General features: G+C 37.6%; 2 protein-coding genes across 2 annotated transcripts; both read right to left on the bottom strand.

The window, feature by feature from the left end:
• Positions 1-6,346: 6,346 nt before the first annotated feature.
• LOC130642322 (uncharacterized) lies at positions 6,347-9,680 on the bottom strand. Its single transcript, XM_057449410.1, has 3 exons — positions 9,476-9,680; positions 8,000-8,096; positions 6,347-7,931 (listed from the first exon to the last, which is right to left on the bottom strand). Exons 1-3 carry the CDS (start codon positions 9,678-9,680, stop codon positions 6,347-6,349), a joined length of 1,887 nt encoding a protein of 628 aa, XP_057305393.1.
• Positions 9,681-15,250: 5,570 nt separating this feature from the next.
• On the bottom strand, positions 15,251-15,769 carry LOC130642321 (uncharacterized). The gene has a single exon (XM_057449409.1). It carries the CDS (start codon positions 15,767-15,769, stop codon positions 15,251-15,253), a length of 519 nt encoding a protein of 172 aa, XP_057305392.1.
• Positions 15,770-20,954: the final 5,185 nt, after the last annotated feature.

Genomic DNA, 20,954 nt, shown 5'->3' with positions numbered 1-20,954 from the left:
AATTTGGTGGATGCGTTTTATCGTTTTCCTAGCGTTTTTGTTAAAGTGGCTACATAAAATATGTTGTATGCAAATTGTGCAGAGCAACCATTTCCAAACATAAATAAAATTAATTTAAATGTATCTGAATCGGATAGAGGGAGGTTAGTAAACAATAACTGCATATCTAAAGGCCATGTGTGTATTGGGAAAAAGTTGTCACCATTTATAGACAAATTTCGCCGCGTATTTGTTGGATATTGCTATTGTTAAGAATGCTGAAGAAAATTTCTGTCTTCTTTATATCTCCTTCACCGGCGTATGTTGCGTTCAGCGACATTATCTGCGGGAAAAAAAATCATATAGTAATAATGCTGAGAGGAATAATGGAATGAAACAGAACGGAAGAAAACCGAACGGAGCGGACTGTCAAAACAACCAGAATGATCAGTTTGCCAAAACAGTCTTCATCGGGAGCATGTACTGATTCTTCCCTGTTTCTGTGAAACATGTTTCACCTGCCCGACAGGGAAGTGTCTGAGCAAACTCCTTGCGATTACAGAAGTCCCCGTTCGTTTTTCTTAGAAAGAAGTGTGTACTTAGACCAGATTGAAAAATAACGGTCCCGATGTGTGCATTAGCTATATGCTAATTGAACATACTTACTGAAGATAAATAAAATATGTTGGTAGCAATGTTTACAGTTGGAGAATCTCGAAGTTAATGTCAATAATATTTTGGTTGTGTCTAAGCTCCCCAAAAAAAATTTTTTGAACGCGTTATTCGATTAAACATCGGTGGTTGCGGACTTTGATGTAAACAAGAATGTTCGAATTTGGGAGCGGGAAATTTCGATCTTTATGTCTGGATAATTGTCGGGCCCAAAAGGAAGGATAGAGCGGGAATTTTTGATCCGAAAATGGCGGGAATTTTCGATCTGATTGCAAAAAGGCGGGGTTTTTTGATCTGTCTGGATGATTTTCGGACGCAAATGGAAGCATAAAGCGGGAATTTTTGATCCGATTGCAAATTGCAAAATGGCGGGAATTTTCGATCCGTTTTATTAAAAGACGAAAAATGATTAATTCGAGAATTTTTGGTTCTCTTGAGAAGGAATTTTGTCCCCTAAAATATAATTGCTTAATAGGACCTTTGACTTAAGGACGAAAAGGCTGTTGAAGAAAACCACAATAATGTTTTACCTAAAATATATATATGTAGACAGAAAAAAAATAATTTTTATATAATTACAGAGGTTTTTGGGCCGATTTAACCAAAGTGTCTCTTAGGCTTGTGCCTCGTGTGTATGGAGTTAAGGGGCGGGACGGCCAAATCGATTTTAAAGTCTCATTTTTTTCGATAACTGACCAATGTTTGTGAATAATTCTACTTTGCGCCATACCAACAGAATGGAATGTGCGTGCAAGAGTATATAATTCCTTTTCAAAATTTTGGCCATTGGATATGATTGTACAATATCTCAATGCCTGGGTATATACGATACTAGCTTTAACATGATGAGGGTGTTCAGAGGAGTAGTATAAAAGCATCATTCTATCAGTAGGTTTGCGGAATACGGTTGTTTGCAATTTGCGAGACTGGTCAATATATATGCGTGTGTCAAGGAAGAGAATATCTGATTTTGAATACTCAAAAGTAAATTTTATGGAAGGGTGAATTTTGTTCATGTGTGTGAATAATTGTTTTATTTGTAGTTCAGTTCCTATCATCTATAAAGCGCTTCCACTAGCGCTACCTTTGTCTGCTGGTTTTATGGTGATGTTTGGGTTTCTTGCTAGATCTGTGTTGGTGATTTATATTATGTTTCCCGGGAGTTGGAGAATTAATTAAATTTATGTCGTTTGTGCTTTTTTCAAAATATTCGTGCAAGTCCATGTTATCAGGTGTAGGTGGTTGCCAATTTGTTCGGACGTGGAAGGGGTGAGGCTCAACTTTCGTATTTTCAGGGCCCTCACTTGCGAAAAATATTTGTCTTTTCATAGTAGTAGTAAAATTTATTAAAGATTTATTAAAATTATTTATTAAAGTTTCAGATGGGGAGGAGTATTTTGTTAGTGTATGGCACAAAGGAAAGACCCCGAGAGAGGATTTCTGTTTCTTCTGGAGACAATGTGTGTGCGGAGAGATTGGTAATTAGGTTGTTTTCGAATATTCTTTTGTTTTCTTTTAGTATTGCCGACGTTTTCCGGGATAAGCTTTTTTGCGTTTCTTCCATTCCACGCTATGTGGGAACTGACGTCGGATCGAGGGAAGTTTTATGTTTCGTTTTATAGGTAAGATTTCCAAGTGTTCTGCAATGGAGGGAGTTGTTTGCGTCAACGATGTCATGCTGGCGTAAATTTCATCCTGGTAATTCTAAAACAAGGAGATGAGAAATGTAAAGGAACCTTAGTAACTATGTATCAGTTAACCTTATAGGGGAAGATTTGAAATTAGCGTGGAGCTGAAAGAAAAGCGTGGTGTACAGGTAGTGTGTGTGTATTCAAGGAGGGTGGCCTCTGCTCATGTAATATCATATTTATAGTTTAAAAGTTGCAGAAATAGTGCCTGTAGGTAAATAAGTGTATGTGTTTTTAACATTCAGCAACACGCTCATTCCAGCCCAGTGCAACCCAATTTCTATTTACCCTAAATTGTGACGAAAAAAGAAATGATACTCTAACTTGCCCTCCAACCTATGATAGAAGTCACACGTGCCCCCCGCGCCCCCTCGTTCCCACAAAAAGATAAAACGACAGAACAAACACCCCTGTATTCGCAGTGCTAAGCGGTGTCCTTCAAACTTTAGTCCGTATTTCTATAACTTTTAACCCATAAGTCTATTCACACGTGCCTGCCTCGTACGCCCCTTCATCCACCACCCCCCTCCCCCCCCCCTCCCCCCAAAAAAAGGATAACGACAGGACAATTAACCCCGCACCCGGATGAACCGCATCAGTGCCGAACAGTGGTTATACGTCAAATGCACCAATACGCGTCCGCAATCCAATCCAATTCACGTCTTACCCTCCCATGCAGCCCTTCGCGAGCAATTGTAGTTATGGTAAATCGGCAAAATTAAAGAACACTTGTATTAAGTCATAAGCCGCATTTTTCCCTAACAGATTGTAGCCTAGAAGTCCGTGGTGAAAAAGCTACAACCTTTGCCAGTGTATAACAATTTATCTCGCGTCCCTTTACCATTTATTCCCGCGATGTCCCAGAAACTTGAGGTAAGAAATTTGTGACTACTGCAAGACGGTGACTTTAATCTTGTCACGCATGTTGCTCCACAGCCTCTTGCCTAGAAGCTTAAATAAAATTGGTAATTATAGCAAGCGATAGTGCCACTAGTGCATGTTGCGAGCTCTCAAAATATCTTGTATATGGGTGGGTACAGAGATTATTCAAATTTGGACTTCGTTGAAATTAAAAAATAGCATAATTTGTTGATTTAAATTTATTTGGAAAATAATTTTGTGCGGGCTTACCATGGCAGTGGGGAGGTGTATGTGTGTGAGAGATATATCACTAAAAATAGCGATAATACCTGTATTTTATTGTGCTTTCTGATGCTGTTGAGTTATATTCTTTTTGTTGGGTTTGATAATTGTTTTGTTTTGGTTTTCTTTGAACTTTATGGTGGTCATTGGATTTGGTGTTTTTTCGATTGTAATGGAGTTGGTGTTTTTGTAGTATAATTTAGGTGGTCGGATTTTGAGATTCATGAGTGGTATTGGTCGCTGCATTTGATTTGGAATTTCTTCTTTTGGGAGGAGTGTAGTTCTTTTAGTTATTGGATTTTTCTTGTTTGTGGTCACAGGTGGAGACAGAGGTGTAGAGGGATACTTACCTGACTTACCTGGAGAGGGTTGGCCGCACGTTACCTTGTCTGGTATGGGTGTAGGTATATGTATGTACTGTAATTGTAATTCAATTTGGTTTAATTTAGATTGTATGTGCGTGATGTTTTCATTGACTTGTTCCAGATGAATATGGCAAAGGGAGGTGGCTGTATGTGCGCCCCTTCACCCCCCCCCCCAAAAAAAAAAGGATGACGACAGAACAATTAACTCCGCACCCTGATACACCGCATCAGTGCCGAACAGTGGTTATACGTCAAATGCACCAATACGCGTCCGCAATCCCATACACGTCTTACCCATGCAGCCCTTTCTATTAACATATTGTCAAGCTTGTCTAAAACATTCCAATTGACTGATGGTCCATCCATAGCTAACTGAACAAATCGCTCTTCAGAAAGTTCTTTTGAAGCAATCTGAAAACACTCAAACAGAGCTGATGCATTTGGATGGTGTAAAAACTGCAAGTCACAATATCTTGACTCCACACAAGCTTTTTTCCCTTTGGCATTTCTGCAAAACAGAATTCATACTTTCGTCGAAAGATGAACTGTAAAATGGTGAAAAGTTGATTGCATTCAAAAGAATTTCCTTGAATTTTTTATTTTTTTTATTTTATTAATTTATTTATTTATTTTTTATTTATTAATTGTCTTTCAGGCACTTCCATATTTTACAATGGCTATTCGTCCTATTAAAATAATAATAATATTTAAATAAAGAAATAAGTTATTCTATAAAAAAAGACACTGTAGAACTGTAGACAAGATTAGCAGAGTTCAAAGTGGCGAAGGATTGAAAGACATCGATATAATAGATTCTGACGGAGAATTAAGACCAGAACATATGAAAATGAAAATTATACACCAAAATATATAATAAAAAAAATATACATATATTAAATATATTTATTAATCGACGGGCTTAAGAAATAAAAACAATCGAGCAAATAAACAAAAATTGAGACTAAGTAGAGCAGAAGGAATAAATCAAAGCATAAAGTATTCCTCGTGGATTGGTCTCAATCGGTCAGTAGATGTTAAGTTAGGATATTGAGAAATTGTCGTTTAAAAAAAAAAAAAAAAAAAAAAAAAAAAAAAAAAAAACTAGGTATGTTGCATAATAAAAATCGCAAGACCATGGTCTAATAAATATTTTTTCAAAAAAGTACGAAATTTTTTGTGATCAGGTTCTTCCCTGATAGCTTTGGGAAGATCATTTAGAAGGCGACTTGCCTTACCAAGAAACAATTTCTCCGACACATTGATTTCATACTTAGAAATAACTTCGTCAACATTACGAGTTCCACGTCCAGCAATTCTCAACTTGAAACCTTTCAAATACGATGGAAACTCATCCTGGTGAATCGATTTGTGGGCAAGTTTTAAAATTTCAAAGTGTATTTGTTGCTGGATTGGTAGCCAACCAAGTTGTATTACATCCTCGAGCGTGGAATATCTCAGCGTTACAAAAGACGCAATTCTGCACAATAGTTTATCAAGTTTTTTCAGCTGGAATAGTGGCAGGTTCCAAAACAATGAACAGCAATAGTGAATTTTCGAAATTAGAAGGGCTTCTGCCAGTTGCTTCCGCAAACGAAATGTTGCTGTGCGACGAAGATAGCGAAGAACGTATAGTTTCGCATAAACTGATTGAGAGAGTTTATTGATATGGGTTTCCCAGGTTAGATTTTGATCGAACTGGATGCCAAGAAGTCTGTAAACGGTAACGCGTTCGATCAGTTGGTCCGAGTGATGGATATGGAATGTTGAATGGTTGGGGTTCATGAGGTCGTGAAGTTTTGCCATTCTCGGTGTTGACAAAAGCATGATTTTCGTTTTTCTGTTATTGAACGCAAGATTATTTGTGGTCGACCATTGCTTCAGCTGGTCTAATCGTTGAGTCAAGTTGTTGATTGTAGGTTGTATGTTTATAGTCTTACAATGTTCATAGATACTTGTATCGTCTGCATATTGGTTTGTGGTCCCACCATCGACGTTGTCTTGTAGGTCGACCGTATAAAGGTTAAATAGTACAGGACCAAGAATTGAACCTTGAGGTACCCCAAATAACACTGTTCCGTAGTCAGATTGTTTGTCGTCTATCTGAACGAATTGGCGGCGGTCACTGAGGTACGATAACATCAGCATAGCAGCATTGTTGGAAAAGCCTATCCTTCGTAATTTAATCAACAGGGTTTTGTAATCTACAGTGTCAAATGCTTTTGAATAGTCCAGAAATGCTGCTAGCGTGACCTCGCCTTTGTTCATCGCGCCAACGATGTCGTCTCGAATCTTCATTAAGAGTGTTTCGGTCGAGTGACGCTTGCGGAAACCGGACATCGTTTGGTGGTATATATGGTTCTGTTCGATATAATCAACGATCTGTCTTGCCATTAAACGTTCGAAAAGCTTTGATAAGATCGGTAAAACAGTGACAGGTCTGAATTGGTCTGGAGTAATGGACTGTTCTGTTTTTGGAATTGGTGTTACCTTGCCGATTTTCTACAGCTGATGAAAGGTGTTTTCAGCTATCCCTGAGTTGATGATGTGAGTAAGTGGGGATGCGATGTGGTCAGCAATGGGTTTGATGAGTGCTACAGGGAGGTTGTCGTAGCCAGCGGAACAGTCGCTTCGAAGTTTTTTAATTTCTCTGAGCACTTGATCGTATGTGACAGGACGAAATTGGAATTCTTGGTCAGCTTCAGTAACGAGGTCTTGAAGAAGGAGTTGAATTTCTTCTTTAGATGTCGGTTGCGATCCAAGGATTCTGGGTGCCGTAGATATGTAATGTGCGTTTAGTTCGGAGGGTTGGATGTTTATAACGTTTTTATTTGGATGGAGAAATCGGTGGATTAGTTTCCAAACCTCTTTAGGCTTTTTCGATGAAAGAAGTCTGCGGTAGAAAGTCTTTTTGGTGTATTTTATCTGTCTTTTTAGAGCGTTTCGAGCATTTCGAAATTCATTCCAGTCGGCATTCAACTGAGTCTGTTGGGCTAAAGTACGCTTTTCGTGACAAGTTTGTTGTAGGTTGGTGATTTTTAAGTCTTTCATCCAGGGTGCCGGAGGACGGGTGACCTTGATTCTCTTCAACGGTGCGGTACAATCAGTTGCATAAACGACATTGAAAGGGATGTTTGCGGTGTCAGCAACATACGCCGACAGGTCAAAATTTCTCATGTCACGAATGATCTTGTACCGTGGTTCAAATCTGGCTACACGAGTATTGATGCAAGCGAATACAGCATCGTGGTCGCTGATTTCTGGTGTTGGAAGAACTTCACAGAATTTCACTTTGCAGGAGGAGTTGGTCGAGATGTGATCGAGTAGGGATAATCCTTTTCGTGATGGAGAGTTGACATGCTGAGTGAGGTCGAACGATCGAAGGGTTTCAAGGTAAGAGTCTTTAATTTGAGAGTTCTGCAAAAGATCAATATTGAAGTCACCTGTTATCACCACATTTCCTGACCAGTCGAGATTAGCGTTTCCAATGATGCGGTCGAAGTTGTCGAGCCATTCTGCTTTTTCTTGGTGTGTGAAGTTCGGCTGGTAGGCGACACAAAGGAGTAGCTTCGAGTGTTTGTTTTTCCCATCGATTTCAACCCATAAATGTTCGAGAGCTGGATTGATATTGACGATATCCTTGCGCAATTTATGCTTTATATTATCCTTGATATAAACGCCTACACCACCACCACGCTTGTTATCTCGATTATGGTAGTACATTGTGTAACCTTCGATCTTTGCGTACTCGAGTAGGAAAGGGTTGTCTTTTAGCCAGGTTTCGGTGAGAGTTATCGCATCAAAATCGTACTTGTGTACAAAAAGCACAAATTCGTCGAATGTAGACACCATTGACTGAGTGTTGAGATGAGCGATACTAAACAAGTTTCTGTTTTGGTTGAGTTGTTCGAGTTGAAGGTCTTGGAGCTGTTGTTGAGCAACTTCTTGCTCGATTTGGGATAGGTCTCGGACGTTGCAAAATGGTAGGATGGAAGGCAAGCAGTTCGGACACAACCAGTCGGTTATTGTAGATTTTCTTTTAGGATCGACACAACGGAGATGAGTCTTCTGTTGGCATCGACAGCAGCTGACGAGTTTGCTGTTTTTGCGAACCGTTTTCGGACACAGGGAACACGAGGACGGAACACGAGGTACGATAACATCAGCATAGCAGAAATAAGGTGCAATACATAATTAATCAAGTAGCTGCATTTTGTTTTGCCAAGTTTAAAATTCTTCACAATATCGCTGTCTGGAAACATGTTCAAAAAACGTTTATTTAAATCAATACATGACCTGAAGGAAAAATGAGAGTTGATAACTTTATTATTATTATTATTTTTAAATTTATATACAGGATGAGTATGTCAGTAAAAAATACTGTTATAAATATACGTCCTGTTTATGCATACGTTAAATCTAGTTAGTAATATATATTAAAATGCAAAGAAAAGTATTAAACTGAAAAAAATAAAAATCTCAGAAACTCATGAGAAACGCAAAAATTAGCCTAAACGTTCGAAAGGTAACAACCAAAAGAAACAGTGGCATGAAAGAACTAGTTTACACATACACACAGTCACACAAATAAATCAATATAACCAAAAACTAAAAATTCGGCGAAGGTATATTACGAGAAAACTTAAAGTATGAAAAGTACTCAAGGAAATTATCTAAACTCAAAATTTAGTAAATTTTTACCAAACTCGTGTCCACTCTACCGGGTCTCCTCGGGCAAGGAGTTGAAAAGCCTAGCTCCTTGAAAGAAGAAACCCGACCGAGCAAACTCAAGTTTTATTTTAGGAATTTTTAAAAGAACATTTCGATTTCTAGTTGATAAATTATGGGAGTTTAAAGTAAAATAATTATCAAAATTCGAGCAACAATCACCATCCAAACATTTTTTACCAACTTAACAGCGTGTTTTTAATGTCATATGTTTTCTTTTTAGAAGAGCTGAGATAAGAATATTTTAACCGGAATGAGTCAGCAAGGGGCTTGACTACAGTCAGTCTTGTCTTTAGAGAGTGACGACTCCACTTATTACCCCAGTCAAAAATAAAACAAAATCAAATAAAAATTAAGTTAGCAAGGGGGTTTGATCATACTAGGTCTTGTCTTTGGAGAGTGACGACTCCACTTATTACCCCAGTTAAAAAAAAAAAAAAAAAAAAATATTAGCAGGGGGGTTTGATCACACATGATCTTGTCTTTGGAGAGTAACGACTCCACTTATTACCTGAGTTCAAAACAAAGAATAGCACAGTTGAACAGAAAGTGGTCAAAGTTAATTTTAGGAAGATAGGGATGTCTAGTTTCTGCTGATGACCGTCCGCGGACCTCTTCGAGGTGACCCAGCTAGACATCCAGGGTACTTAGGTTCAGAAATATGGGTCGAAACCTACCTGCCCTTGGTTAAAGTTCTGTTCATCTTTTCAAATGTGTTGTGTCCTTTTTATTTTTTATTTTATTTTTTTAATTCCTTGTAAAAAGGGAGAATTGTGCTTTTAGAGGCATATTCTCTAGAGGAGTACAACCTCTAGCTTGTTTCCAAAGACCTAACAGGTTGAGTTCATCATTGCGGTGGCTTGCCACCTTTTTGTAAATTATTTTTTTCTGATGTGTTGATACTCGCATTTTTTGTTATCGTTATTGCTCGTCTATCCAACGATCGTAATTTTTGTGATTGTGTTGCTGTTAAATTTAAAAATGACAAGCAATTATATCGAATAACAGATTGTATGAGAGATCGATAAACACGTCTGATAGCTTCTTCGTTCAAGAAATACTTGAGTTTACACAACAACCTTAACTTTGACGAGAACTTTTTGTACATACTATCTAATTGCGGACCAATATTAAGAGTGTGATCGAGTACTGTGCCAAGATATTTCTAAGATGTAGTCACATTGATTGGTACTCCGTCAAAAAGCAATGCAAAGTCAGTCTTTGACATTGATAATCTTTTTGCTGTCCCAAATAGCACGCACTAAGTCTTAAATTAATCACAAGTTTGTTTTCACGAAAGTATGAGCTGATGTTCTTTAAATCATTATTTAACAATTCTTCTATCCGAGAAATTTTGTTTGAAGAAACGTAGATAACAGTATCATCAGCGAATTCCACAACGTCAGCTGTTTTCAGAATGTCCGGAAAATCGTTAAAGAAAACTAAAAACAGTAGAGGTCCAAGGATAGAACCTTGTGGCACCCCACACAAAACCGAATAAGGATCGGATAACTCATCGTCAAAACCAACAATTTGTTTTCTGTCAAACAAATAGCTCTCAAACCACTGAAGTGTGATATTGCTCACCCCATATTGTTTTAACTTTGCTAGAAGGGTTGCGTGCCCAAGGGTATCAAAAGGTTTTGATAAGTCAATGAATATCGCGCCAGTAATTTTTCCTTTGTCTGCAGTTTTTCTTATATTATCTAACAATAATGCTGTAGCAAGCTCGGTCGATCTCTTTTTACGGTAGCCAAATTTCTTCTCTGACAGTAAATTGTTGGATTCTAAATATTCACTCAATTGATTGTGGACAGCTTTTTCCATAATTTTGGACAGCACAGGCAGTATTGAAATAGGGCGGTAATTATCAGGATTTGCTCGTTCTCCAGATTTGTGAAGAGGTTTGATCAAAGCAATTTTCCATTCAGTTGGCATAACTCCGGTCTTTAAAGAAAGATTTACAAGAAATGCCATTGGTTTTGAAATCATCCCGGCACTGTCCTTTATCAAGTTAGGAGGTAAATCATCAAACCCAGTTGCTTTGTTACGCTTTAACGATTTCGGTTCTTTTTGGATGTACACTTTGCTGACATGAAAACTCAAAGACATTGACGAGTGGTATAAAACGATTCTTCAAATCTCGAGCAACAGTACTAAAGAAATTACAAAACTTGTTTGCTTTCGAAGGGTTACTGGCTTGGTGGTCAACAGGTTTTACTAAGGATTCACGTGTTTTATTGTTGGACGGAAAAACTGATTTTAAAGCTTTCCAAAATGGTAAGTTCTTTTTGCTTGTCGAACTAAATTGTTGCAGTGGTTTCTGGCAATTTTAAATGAATTACAGTCGTTTTTATTTTTAGATCTTCGCGCTTTGCGTAACAATTGATCTTTATGATTAATCTGCCCTTTTACTTCCTGTGTGAGCCATGGACAATGTCTTCCCTTTACTCGGTTGGTTATCTTGGGAGCATGCTTATTATATACCGTTGATATAATATCTTTAAAAAATGTCCATGCACGATTTACATCAGTCATATCATAAAGTGCATTACACTCTTCCGATTTAAGATCACGGCACATATGCGATTTGTTGTATTTTGAATAATTCTTTTCACATCTTCCTAACAATAAATTAGAACAGAAAAAAACAACAGTATTGGAGTAACTTGTTATATTGGTTATATTGATTGGTATATTGGTAGGTTGGTAGAGTGGTACATCGCATGACATATTTTATAAAACATATTTCATATTCATCACAGATCTTTGCACTTGACATCGACCGACTTGTGACCAGCAACTGGATTAAAAACTTTCTCGGTATCCACGGCCAAATGTGGATTGCATCTTTTGTGCGTATTTTCCAAGAAAGAAAACCGTGAAGCTGGTCACTTTACAGTTGTCGATGTCCGTCTGTTCTTCTTCACGCCGACATTTTCTTGATTATTATAATTTTTTTTTTTTTTTTTTCAAAGACAATAAATTTATTTTACAATCTAAAAATTGTTACTTCAATACAAAAGCATTTAACAAACATAATAAACAAAATAAATTAGATATAGATTTAACAGTTCATTAACTTGGTACAACCGAACTACTTGATACAACTTGACAACTCACTCAAAACAATATCATCCCCCATTTCGATTCTTTTATAAATCCCTCTCGAACCTCTCAAACAAAGCAAACAAGCATGAATTAAAGCAAAACAAATCTTAGTTCTGACCCAAGATGATGCAACAGAAATATTTATTTTACGTTTTTCGGCGATCATTTCTGAGACGCTTGTAAAAAGTCGCACACTCTCTTCCCATTCCTCCGTAAAGAGAAAATACCAGTGGCGTGAATGTCCCGTTATCAACTTTGTTGATGCGAGTGTTGTATTGCCTTTTCTTCTCCGCCTCATTCTTTGCATAGCATTGTTGGAGAGTATGCTGAAGTGTCTCGAAGCGTTGGGATCAAAAACCCTTACGTCGAAAAATGCTTGTTGACCCTTCGTCCAAAATCCCCGAGCACGTACATCCGTTCTTACATCATCCCCCTTTTTCACAGATTCTAAATCAAAAGTTTCGCCAGTCAACCCAATTAGCGAAGGCTCAATTGCCACATCCTTACAAACCTCACCTAACATGGATGCCGTTATGTCACGTATGTTGTTGTGTCGAAGCGTGACAAACCCACCTTTCTTACAACTCAAACAATGTTGAATGTCAAATGTCGACCCACAAACACAATGCGTCGGTAATCCTTCAACAGGCCAGTTATAACGGAGCTTTATTCCATCCCAAAACTGCTGCTTGTTGAGATCAAATCCGTGTTCAGCATATGGCAATACTGTCAACCAGTTGGAGCAACCTTTCTCACTGCATATGTCGTTTAATCGTAATTGTTTTTCGTCTAAGTTTTTTTTAACATCTGTTAATCTGTCCTCATGACGTTTGTTGCGAGAGTCCTTGATTTGATTCTTCAAATGACGTTTTTCAATCTCGCAGATAGATTTGTCCACTTGCTCGTAAATGGCTTTGGAAAGTGAAGCAGTGATGGAACGAGAGTTGTCATACTCAAAGTCGCTTTCATTCACGAAATTAGTGATTCCCAAGCCACCCAGACGAATCGGTAAGGATAGGAGATCCCTTTCAGCGTTTGAGCAGCAATGTCCTCCGGTAATTGCTGGAAGAAATTCGTTACGTATGATATCTTCGATTGGTTGTAAATTTTTCGAAATATTTGGTATAGTTCTCATCAAATACGTAAATTTCGATTTGAAACCAGCGTTGAAGGCAGTAAATGCAGACTGTGGTTCCATAACAGCAATCTGTGAAAGTAGCTGGAGTTGATTCGAAAGATCTTGAATTTTACTATTCACATATTGGTTTTTGTAATTGATATCTCCAATGACAGCTCCAAGGTGTCTTTGACCCGATGACGTTATTTTCACATGCATCTCTTTAAAAATTTCGTTTGCGCTTTCTATATATCTTGCTTTGACAATCAAATAAGACTTGTCAGCCTTCGGAAAGTAACCAAATTTCGGCCCAATCGAAGTCAATTTTTCCCAATAGCTCTTTATCTCTGACAATTTACCAGCTACAGTGAAATCATCCGCAAATGCAACATGTTTTGCCGTATTGTTACCACTAGTGTTCATAAAATCAAGAAGAATTCTAAGAAGAGGCGAAACTCCAATTGCGTATGCCGCCATAGAGGTCGGATCACCTTGAGTAGTCCCTTCCTTTGATGACAGTTCTTTACCCCCAATAACAAACAAACGTGCCGGAACATTGTAACAATTTTCCATGAAAGTAGAAATAAGAGGACAAAGGACTGCAATATTATGTAGCATCGCCTTCCGATTGATAGAATTAAATGCATTCTCAGCATCGATCAGTAGCACCGCTTCTGTTTCTTCATTCTCGTAAATATCATGCATAGCATGAATTGCCGCCTCTGCACCCGCGTCCTGTCCAGCACAGACTTGTAAAGACCCAGTTGATTCCATGATGTCCTTTTTAGCTACACGCATAACTACCTTCCCAGCAATTCGTCTCAAAACCTCTCCTACCCCAATGGGCCTCAAACCAGGATTCTTATTCAAAGGGATCATACGGCATGCCACAAAAGCTTCCAAACAATCACCACCACCCTCTGAGTCAGTTATCTTCTCCGTGCACAATTTCTTTATCATATCAACAATAGCCTTCCGCAAATCTGAGTTCGTAGTACCAAACGAAGAAGAGCATAATATTCTCCTCCATCCATCGCCGTCTAGACCCGATGGTCCAGATCCTCCTTTCGTGTGAGCAGCAACATCCAATACAAGGTCTTCGTCAATGACGTCATAGGCAATGGGGTGTATTCTCTGTAACGGAAAATTGAGTAAGATTTCATCATCCCCACATACCTCTTGTGCATTCGGGTGCTTCTGTTCTAACAGCATCAAGGTCTCGTCATTTAACGGAAGAATTCCATTCTGCATACTATTAGATAATAATCGCATTGCTGAGTTGACGTCTCCTTTCTGCATGAATAGTTTAAACTTTTTAGATATCGCCGATATATCTCTCTTTGCATATGCGTTCGTCATACGGCTTTGTATAGTTAAACATTCTGTATAAAGTTCCAAGAAGTTTCCTTCGTGCCACATTTTCAATCGCTTTTCGAGAGCTAGTTGATGGTCTTTCGCTTTTGATTTTTTACTTGGTTTCTGTAGTAGCAAGGCTGGCATAACATGGATCGCTTTCATTGCAATACTGCGAAGAGGTGAACTATTGTTCCAAGCATTAACTAGACGAGTGAGTTCCCTAATATAAGACTTTCCAGCGTTACCTGATGGTAGTATAAACAAATTCTTTTTCCAAAACACAATCTCATTATAAATCATGTCGAGATCTTTGCTAACTTTTTCGCCTTCTACCTCATTCCACTTAAATTTAAATAAAGTTTCTTCCTTCGGTGTTTGCGTCGGTGAGTTGTCTACTAATGATACCTCTTTTCTTTTGCAAGCTTTCAAATGAACCAAGAGTCCTTTGCTCGTCTTGAAAGTTCTTTTGCATCGTATACATGAATTTCTCATAGTTATCGTCAGATTGTTCATTTGCGCATCGTTCCCGGTGGCGTCTGTGTTGATCACTAACGGCGTATTTGTTGCAGCCATAACTTGTCCCAATGTGTTATCAATTCGCAAAGTTCATATGTGATTCAACGTTTATAGACGTACAAATAACTTAAGAATGTAACTCTTGGTTTCGTGATTAGCTGTTTTCCGTTAGCGGAAAGACGTCCGCCATCTTTGAAGTCATTGCAATAAAAATCATGCTTGTTTTCACCTGGTTTCTTGATTATTTGCGCCGGTGCGGTACATAAAACGAAAATTGCATCAATTAATATTAATGACAGTTAAAGTTTGCGATGCTTTCCACGCGACCAAAGACCGAGGCTTGGCCGAGGATACAACACGTGCATTTATACTATTCTCATGCGCATGCGCATAACCCGAAAAATCGGGTTACATTGTAGTGCAGAATCCGAAAAGAAACTTTGTTCCCGACTTATCGCAGAACGTCGGAAACAGCGCTTCTTTTCCCATCTTCCTAACAATAAATTAGAACAGAAAAAACAACAGTATAGGAGTAACTTGTTATATTGGTAGGAGAGTTAAAAGAGGACCAATTTTTGTTACAATCCTAAATCTTTGCTTACAGAGAGTCGTTGAGATTTGCTATCTTTTATGTATCCGTCCCTACTGGAACTTGATGACCACCTGCCGTGTTTACTTATCATTCTGTCAGTGACGCCGTTATTTGCAGCAGCACTAGCTCCACCTGAGCGTAAAGAATGTAACCCAAAATTTTCCGGTACTTTTTGAATTGTATTCAAATGTTTGTGAAATGTTTTTCTGGCGCTTTCGTAGGATATAGAAAGATGCCCTAACACATTGTGGCCTGTCTTTGTTTTCGCCAAACGACAAATTAAATAAGAATCCGGCTGAAATTTCAAATTAGTCATACACAGATACTTTCGTAACCAGGTTACTGGACATGTGGAATTACCAGTGTGAGCTATGTACACAATATGACCTTCTCTTAGCTGATCCGTTTTGGATTTTTTAACGCTAATTTTAAATGAATCTTGTTGATAACTTTTAAGGCTAATAATTCGCCAATGCGAAAGAATCCTGCGAATCCTAACATGCATAACACTATAAACCTCATGTGCATGAAGTTTGAACTTTCTCCATAATATGCAATTATCTCTTTAATTATGTCCACTGTGAACGGCTCTTTCTTATTGCACGTTTTACCGACAATCGTTTTGCGCCTGCAAAGGCTAATTTAACAATTGAGTGGTCTGTTGGCGACAAAAAAACCTGCATTAATGTGTCCCTAGCGTATTCCACAAAGTGCCGAAATTATTGTACTTATTGAACATCCTTCCATAACCAAGTCGTTAAAATAAATACATACGAAAAATGGGTCGGCAGGACAATGGTTGACCTCAGTATATTTAGAGCTCCAATCTACCCACTTTTGCCAAGCTCTTTTGTATTTAATAATCGTTTCCTTCGCGTAAGCCGCTTGTAAAAGTTGTGGTAAATTTGCTGCTTTTGACTTAAGTGCAGTGTTTTGTATCGCGTCTAGTTTTTCCCAAATACCAACATTGATGTGATCTGTTAAGAATAAAAGAATGTAAATAAGCCTCCTATATATGATTTTTTAGAAAACCTAACCTTTAGTGGTTCTGGCTAATTTAATGCACACGCCCGTCCGGCGATTTAAGACATACGCCCGTCCGGCGATTTAAGACATACGCCCGTTCGGCGGTTAAGTAATATACATAAGTCTGCTAAGGCGTTTTTCACCCGTGCGGCAGTTGTCTTTGTGTCAAATTCGTTACAGAGAAAATAACAAAAGTTGATTTTTTAATCTGTATTAAATTCCACTAACAAAGCTAAAGATTTAAACTTAGCAAAGCCTTCAAATACGGTTTTACTGGCGGTATAATTATAAAAATAAGGATCTAATAACAAGTAATCTTTTACAAATTCGTAAAAATAGATTCTGTTCGGAGTTAACAATGGCCAGAAATATGATGATTGCCACAGAGGGACTAATAGAACGCCTCGACCGTTACAAAGTTTTAGATGATTTAGAACATCGCCCACTAACAAAATAGGGGGGCACAACCATTTAAAATCACCGAACCAATTGTAAGTGAACGCGTTAACTAACACCACGCGAATTCTGACAAAAATATTTTGAGTTAAAGTTGTTAATTTTCTTATTTATGTCATCGGCGAAACGATCGACTGTAAAAATGCCAAACTTCTGTTGAATGTAATTAAATGATTCGTAATCTATCCCCCAGTTGTCGGAATCAATTATTTTTGATAAAAAATCTGCTTTGTTATTTGCCTCCCTCGGGATCCATGACGATTGTAATTTGATATTATAAATCATTGAAGCATCAAAAATTTCTAAAGCGAGTTTTTGTAAATGCGGTCTCCTGCTGCCTACTTCTATAATTCGAGTGACATTAACATTATCGGAAAACCATTAAGTTTAACAGCTAAAAGTTCCCGGTAAGTAGAACTTGTACGTCTTTCTTCCGCAGTAAAATTTCCCCTGGCGATAATATCTCCCAACCGTTGCACAATATAACCCCCATAACCACTGTCACTGGCGTCGGAGTAAATAACCTTGGTTGTTAAGGTGTTCTTTTTTATTTGATAACCGTTTGTGTTGAAGAGGTTTCTGTACCAAAAAAGAAGATCTGACTTTGAAAATTCATCTAACGTTTCTAATTTTTGCCAAGTTATACGAGATTCTATAAAGCGGTACATGTGCCTTGTAAAAAGTCTTGTTAAAGGGCCAATAGCTAAAGTCATTGAGATAATTCGTCCGGCAATTTTTTGAGATATATTTTGCGCTTACACGATCGCTGTTTAATGCTAATTTCACAAGTGAGAAAAGTTTACTTAGTTTTTCAGATGGAACGTAAAATTTGCTAGTGCGGGTATCGATGTTAAAGCCGAGCCATTTGCCAGTTTTACGAGGCTCAAACTTTGATTTTTCTAGATTAATGGTGAGTCCTGCTCTTGCTAAATCGTTTTGAATAATCGCAGAATGCTTTTTTGTTGTCTCTAATAATTTTGAACCAAAAATACCATTATCTAAATACATAGTACATCTTATACCGTCCTTTCGCCATTTTGTTAACAAAGGTCTTGTCATTTTGTAAACGCGTAACAAGCGCTAGCCAGACCGAATGGTAAAACGAGAAATTGATAATATTTGACCGTGTTATCTGGAAAAGTCCAGGAAAATCCTAAATACTTTCGATCATGCTCATGAATGGGAATGTGATGGTAGCCATGTTTTAAATCAAACGTTGAGAAGTAATAATCTGTTTCAAGATGCTGTGATACGATTTTTAAATCTTCGTATTTAAATTTTAGAAAAGTTAAGTAATCGTTCACATGTCTTAAATCTAAAACCAATCGTAATTTATTTCCTTCTGCTACTGTAAGCGGATTGCAACAATATGGAACGTTGGAAACCTCTTCGATACAACCGTCTTTTAAAAGTTGCTTAATACTATGCGCTACAAACTCTTTATGTTTTAGACTCGAGGCATTGTTCTTAGCGGCAAACGATGGCGGTTGAAGGTTAAAAGGTAGGCGATAGCCATGCTTTATCATACTTAAAACGAAAGGTGACGTATCAAGCTCATCCTGCCAGAATCTTAAATTTTGTCGAAGTTTTCCCACTACAGAATGTTCTAAAACAAGTAAAAACGCAAAGAATTACATTAAATTAAAAACGTGTTAAACTCAAAAAGTAGATTCGAAAACTAAAATTGTTTGTCTCTTTTCAATTCGTTATGAGTGACTTGTGGTACCATCGTATTGTTGCTTCGTGAAAAAGGACAACGTGCGGAATAATGACCCAGTCTACCACAGCCCCAGCATACAATGTTTTCGCTTAGGCGAGGACTTTCTCTTGTTCCAGAATACCTTGGGCCAAAATACGTTTGAAATTGGGATGCTGGTCTACTACGATCAAAGTTCATTCGTTGGGGAAAAGTGCGTTGCTTTAATTTTCTACGCTTTTCGCTTTTAGCATTGGCTGAGACGCTAAGTCGTTACTTAAATATTCATTAACCGTTGCCCAATCTTCTCTGTCTGCCAACTTAATGAGTTTAATACGTTTCTCAACTAAGGTCTTACCTTCAGAAAGCAATTTTTGCGCTTTTTCGATGTCCTTATCCGCCAAACTGTCCGCTGCCTTGTCGAATTTGTCCATAACGTTTTGGCAAAAGTTAAATTGGTGTTGATTTCCTTTGCCTTTTAGATTGACGCTGGCCAATTTCTTTTGAGATTCCAACGCTTTATCAATCTGTGACTGTTGGCTGTCTAAGAAACGTGAAGCAATTGTTTCAGCAACAGAGGTAGCAGCTGCCAATGTTTGCTCTTGGTGACGTTGAAGTGTATCTTCCACCAGCTGTTAGATACGTGTATCGAGTTCTTCAGGATTCGACATGCTGTTTATAGTTTGCGATGCTTTCCACGCGACCAAAGACAGAGGCTTGGCCGAGGATACAACACGTGCATTTATACTATTCTCATGCGCATGCGCATAACCCGAAAAATCGGGTTACATTGTAGTGCCGAATCCGAAAAGAAACTTTGTTCCCGACTTATCGCAGAACGTCGGAAACAGCGCTTACGACATGTAATAGTTTTAAATTGGTATTTAACGTGATTCATTTTACGCACGCATCCTATCATGTCATCGCTGAAATCTAATGGTGCTACATCAACCGTAGATATTAAACTTTTGTTGTTAGTTAAAATAATGTAAATTATAGTACTTGTATCTTCAGTCACTCGAGTAGGTTTAGTTATCAATTGATGTGCAAAACCGTGCAAAGTAATAAAGTCTTTTAATTCTCTGCATACATTTTTATTTCCGTAGTTAACATTGAAGGATTATTGTCTCAAGATTTGTACTGTTAATGAGAGTTAACATATCATCGAAAATGTTGTTAAAATGTGCGTGAAGATAATTTGACCCATCCGGGGGTCTGTAAAAACTCCCAACTAAGAAACTTTTTGACTTTTTCTGGAATATTTCTATAATGATACCTTCAACTTCATCTCTTTCAAGATCTTTTCTTCGTTTCCAACTGATTTTATCTGATATATACATGGCAACACCACCGTGGGTACCATTTGTTCTGTTCTTTTAATGAACTTGTACCCCAGAATTTGATACAAACTATCGTCATCGTTAAAACTGTGAGAATGAATATGTGTTTCGGATAGTGTTAAATCTACGTTTTTATACAAACCAAAAAACGATTGGATTTTTTCAAAACTTTGTAATAAACCTCTGATATTTTGATGAATTATGCGTATTCCTTTTTTTTTTGTCAAATTCTCCATACATGGATTAGGACCAGGACATGTCTCCACATCTCCACATAAGATCAACAAAATGTGTAACAACAATCTCGGTTTGAATTTCGAATAATTTTTTTTCTGTGTAAATAAAGATGATAAAGCAAAGTTCTCCTGCTCATACAATGTTTCAATGACCATAGGATTTCAGAATTCATAGTTATTTCATTTGCCGATAAACTCTCTATTAAACTAACTTTTTTTTTCTCAATAGAACTAATGCAAGCATCTCTTTGCACACCAACATCACTTGAAACACTAGATGCTGCTGCCTTTGGTTTGAAAAATGTCTCTAGACTTTGCGGAGAGAGATCTCCTTTACTTTTTCTTTGTGCTTCTTTCCAGTTGCATGAGAATCTAACGCACAACTTCCCATTGTAGACAAGTCTATATCTTTCTTACAAAGATTACGTCTAGCTACTTTTTTATTCTCAGTTTTCAAAATCCATAATTTGTACTTTATGTTAGTAATCTATTCTTCTTGAAAATGACATAATCTTTGTTTTGTACTCATTTCAATTTCTATTTTCAACTAAATGTCAATGTATATGACAGATTAGAATGGATGCACAAGAAACGGAAAATCATTTATACTAAAAGACAACAGTACAATTTTCATGTGTAGTTAGGAAGGGTACAATACAAAAATGACAGATCAATCAAATACCAAATTAAAGAAGTAAAAGAAAAAGTAAGAAAACATTTAAAAATGTTGTTACAGACAAAATGATTTGACATATTTATAAGTATTGTATATTCTACTAGTTAAAAGTCCAGGACCGTTATCAAAAAACCTTGTTTTTTAAGGATTTTTAATGTTTTTCCAGGTCTTCAAGGACACCCTTTCATTTTCCAGGATTTTCCAGGTGCTGGTCACCCTGTTGGCCTTCAGGATTGACGATCCTGCCGAGCCGAGTTCCT

The sequence above is a fragment of the Hydractinia symbiolongicarpus genome, chromosome 4, assembly GCF_029227915.1.
Source record: "Hydractinia symbiolongicarpus strain clone_291-10 chromosome 4, HSymV2.1, whole genome shotgun sequence".
In the NCBI taxonomy this organism is placed as follows: Eukaryota; Metazoa; Cnidaria; class Hydrozoa; order Anthoathecata; family Hydractiniidae; genus Hydractinia; species Hydractinia symbiolongicarpus.
The sequence above is the reverse complement of the archived record's forward strand: the minus strand, read 5'-3'. Positions and strand labels throughout refer to the sequence as shown.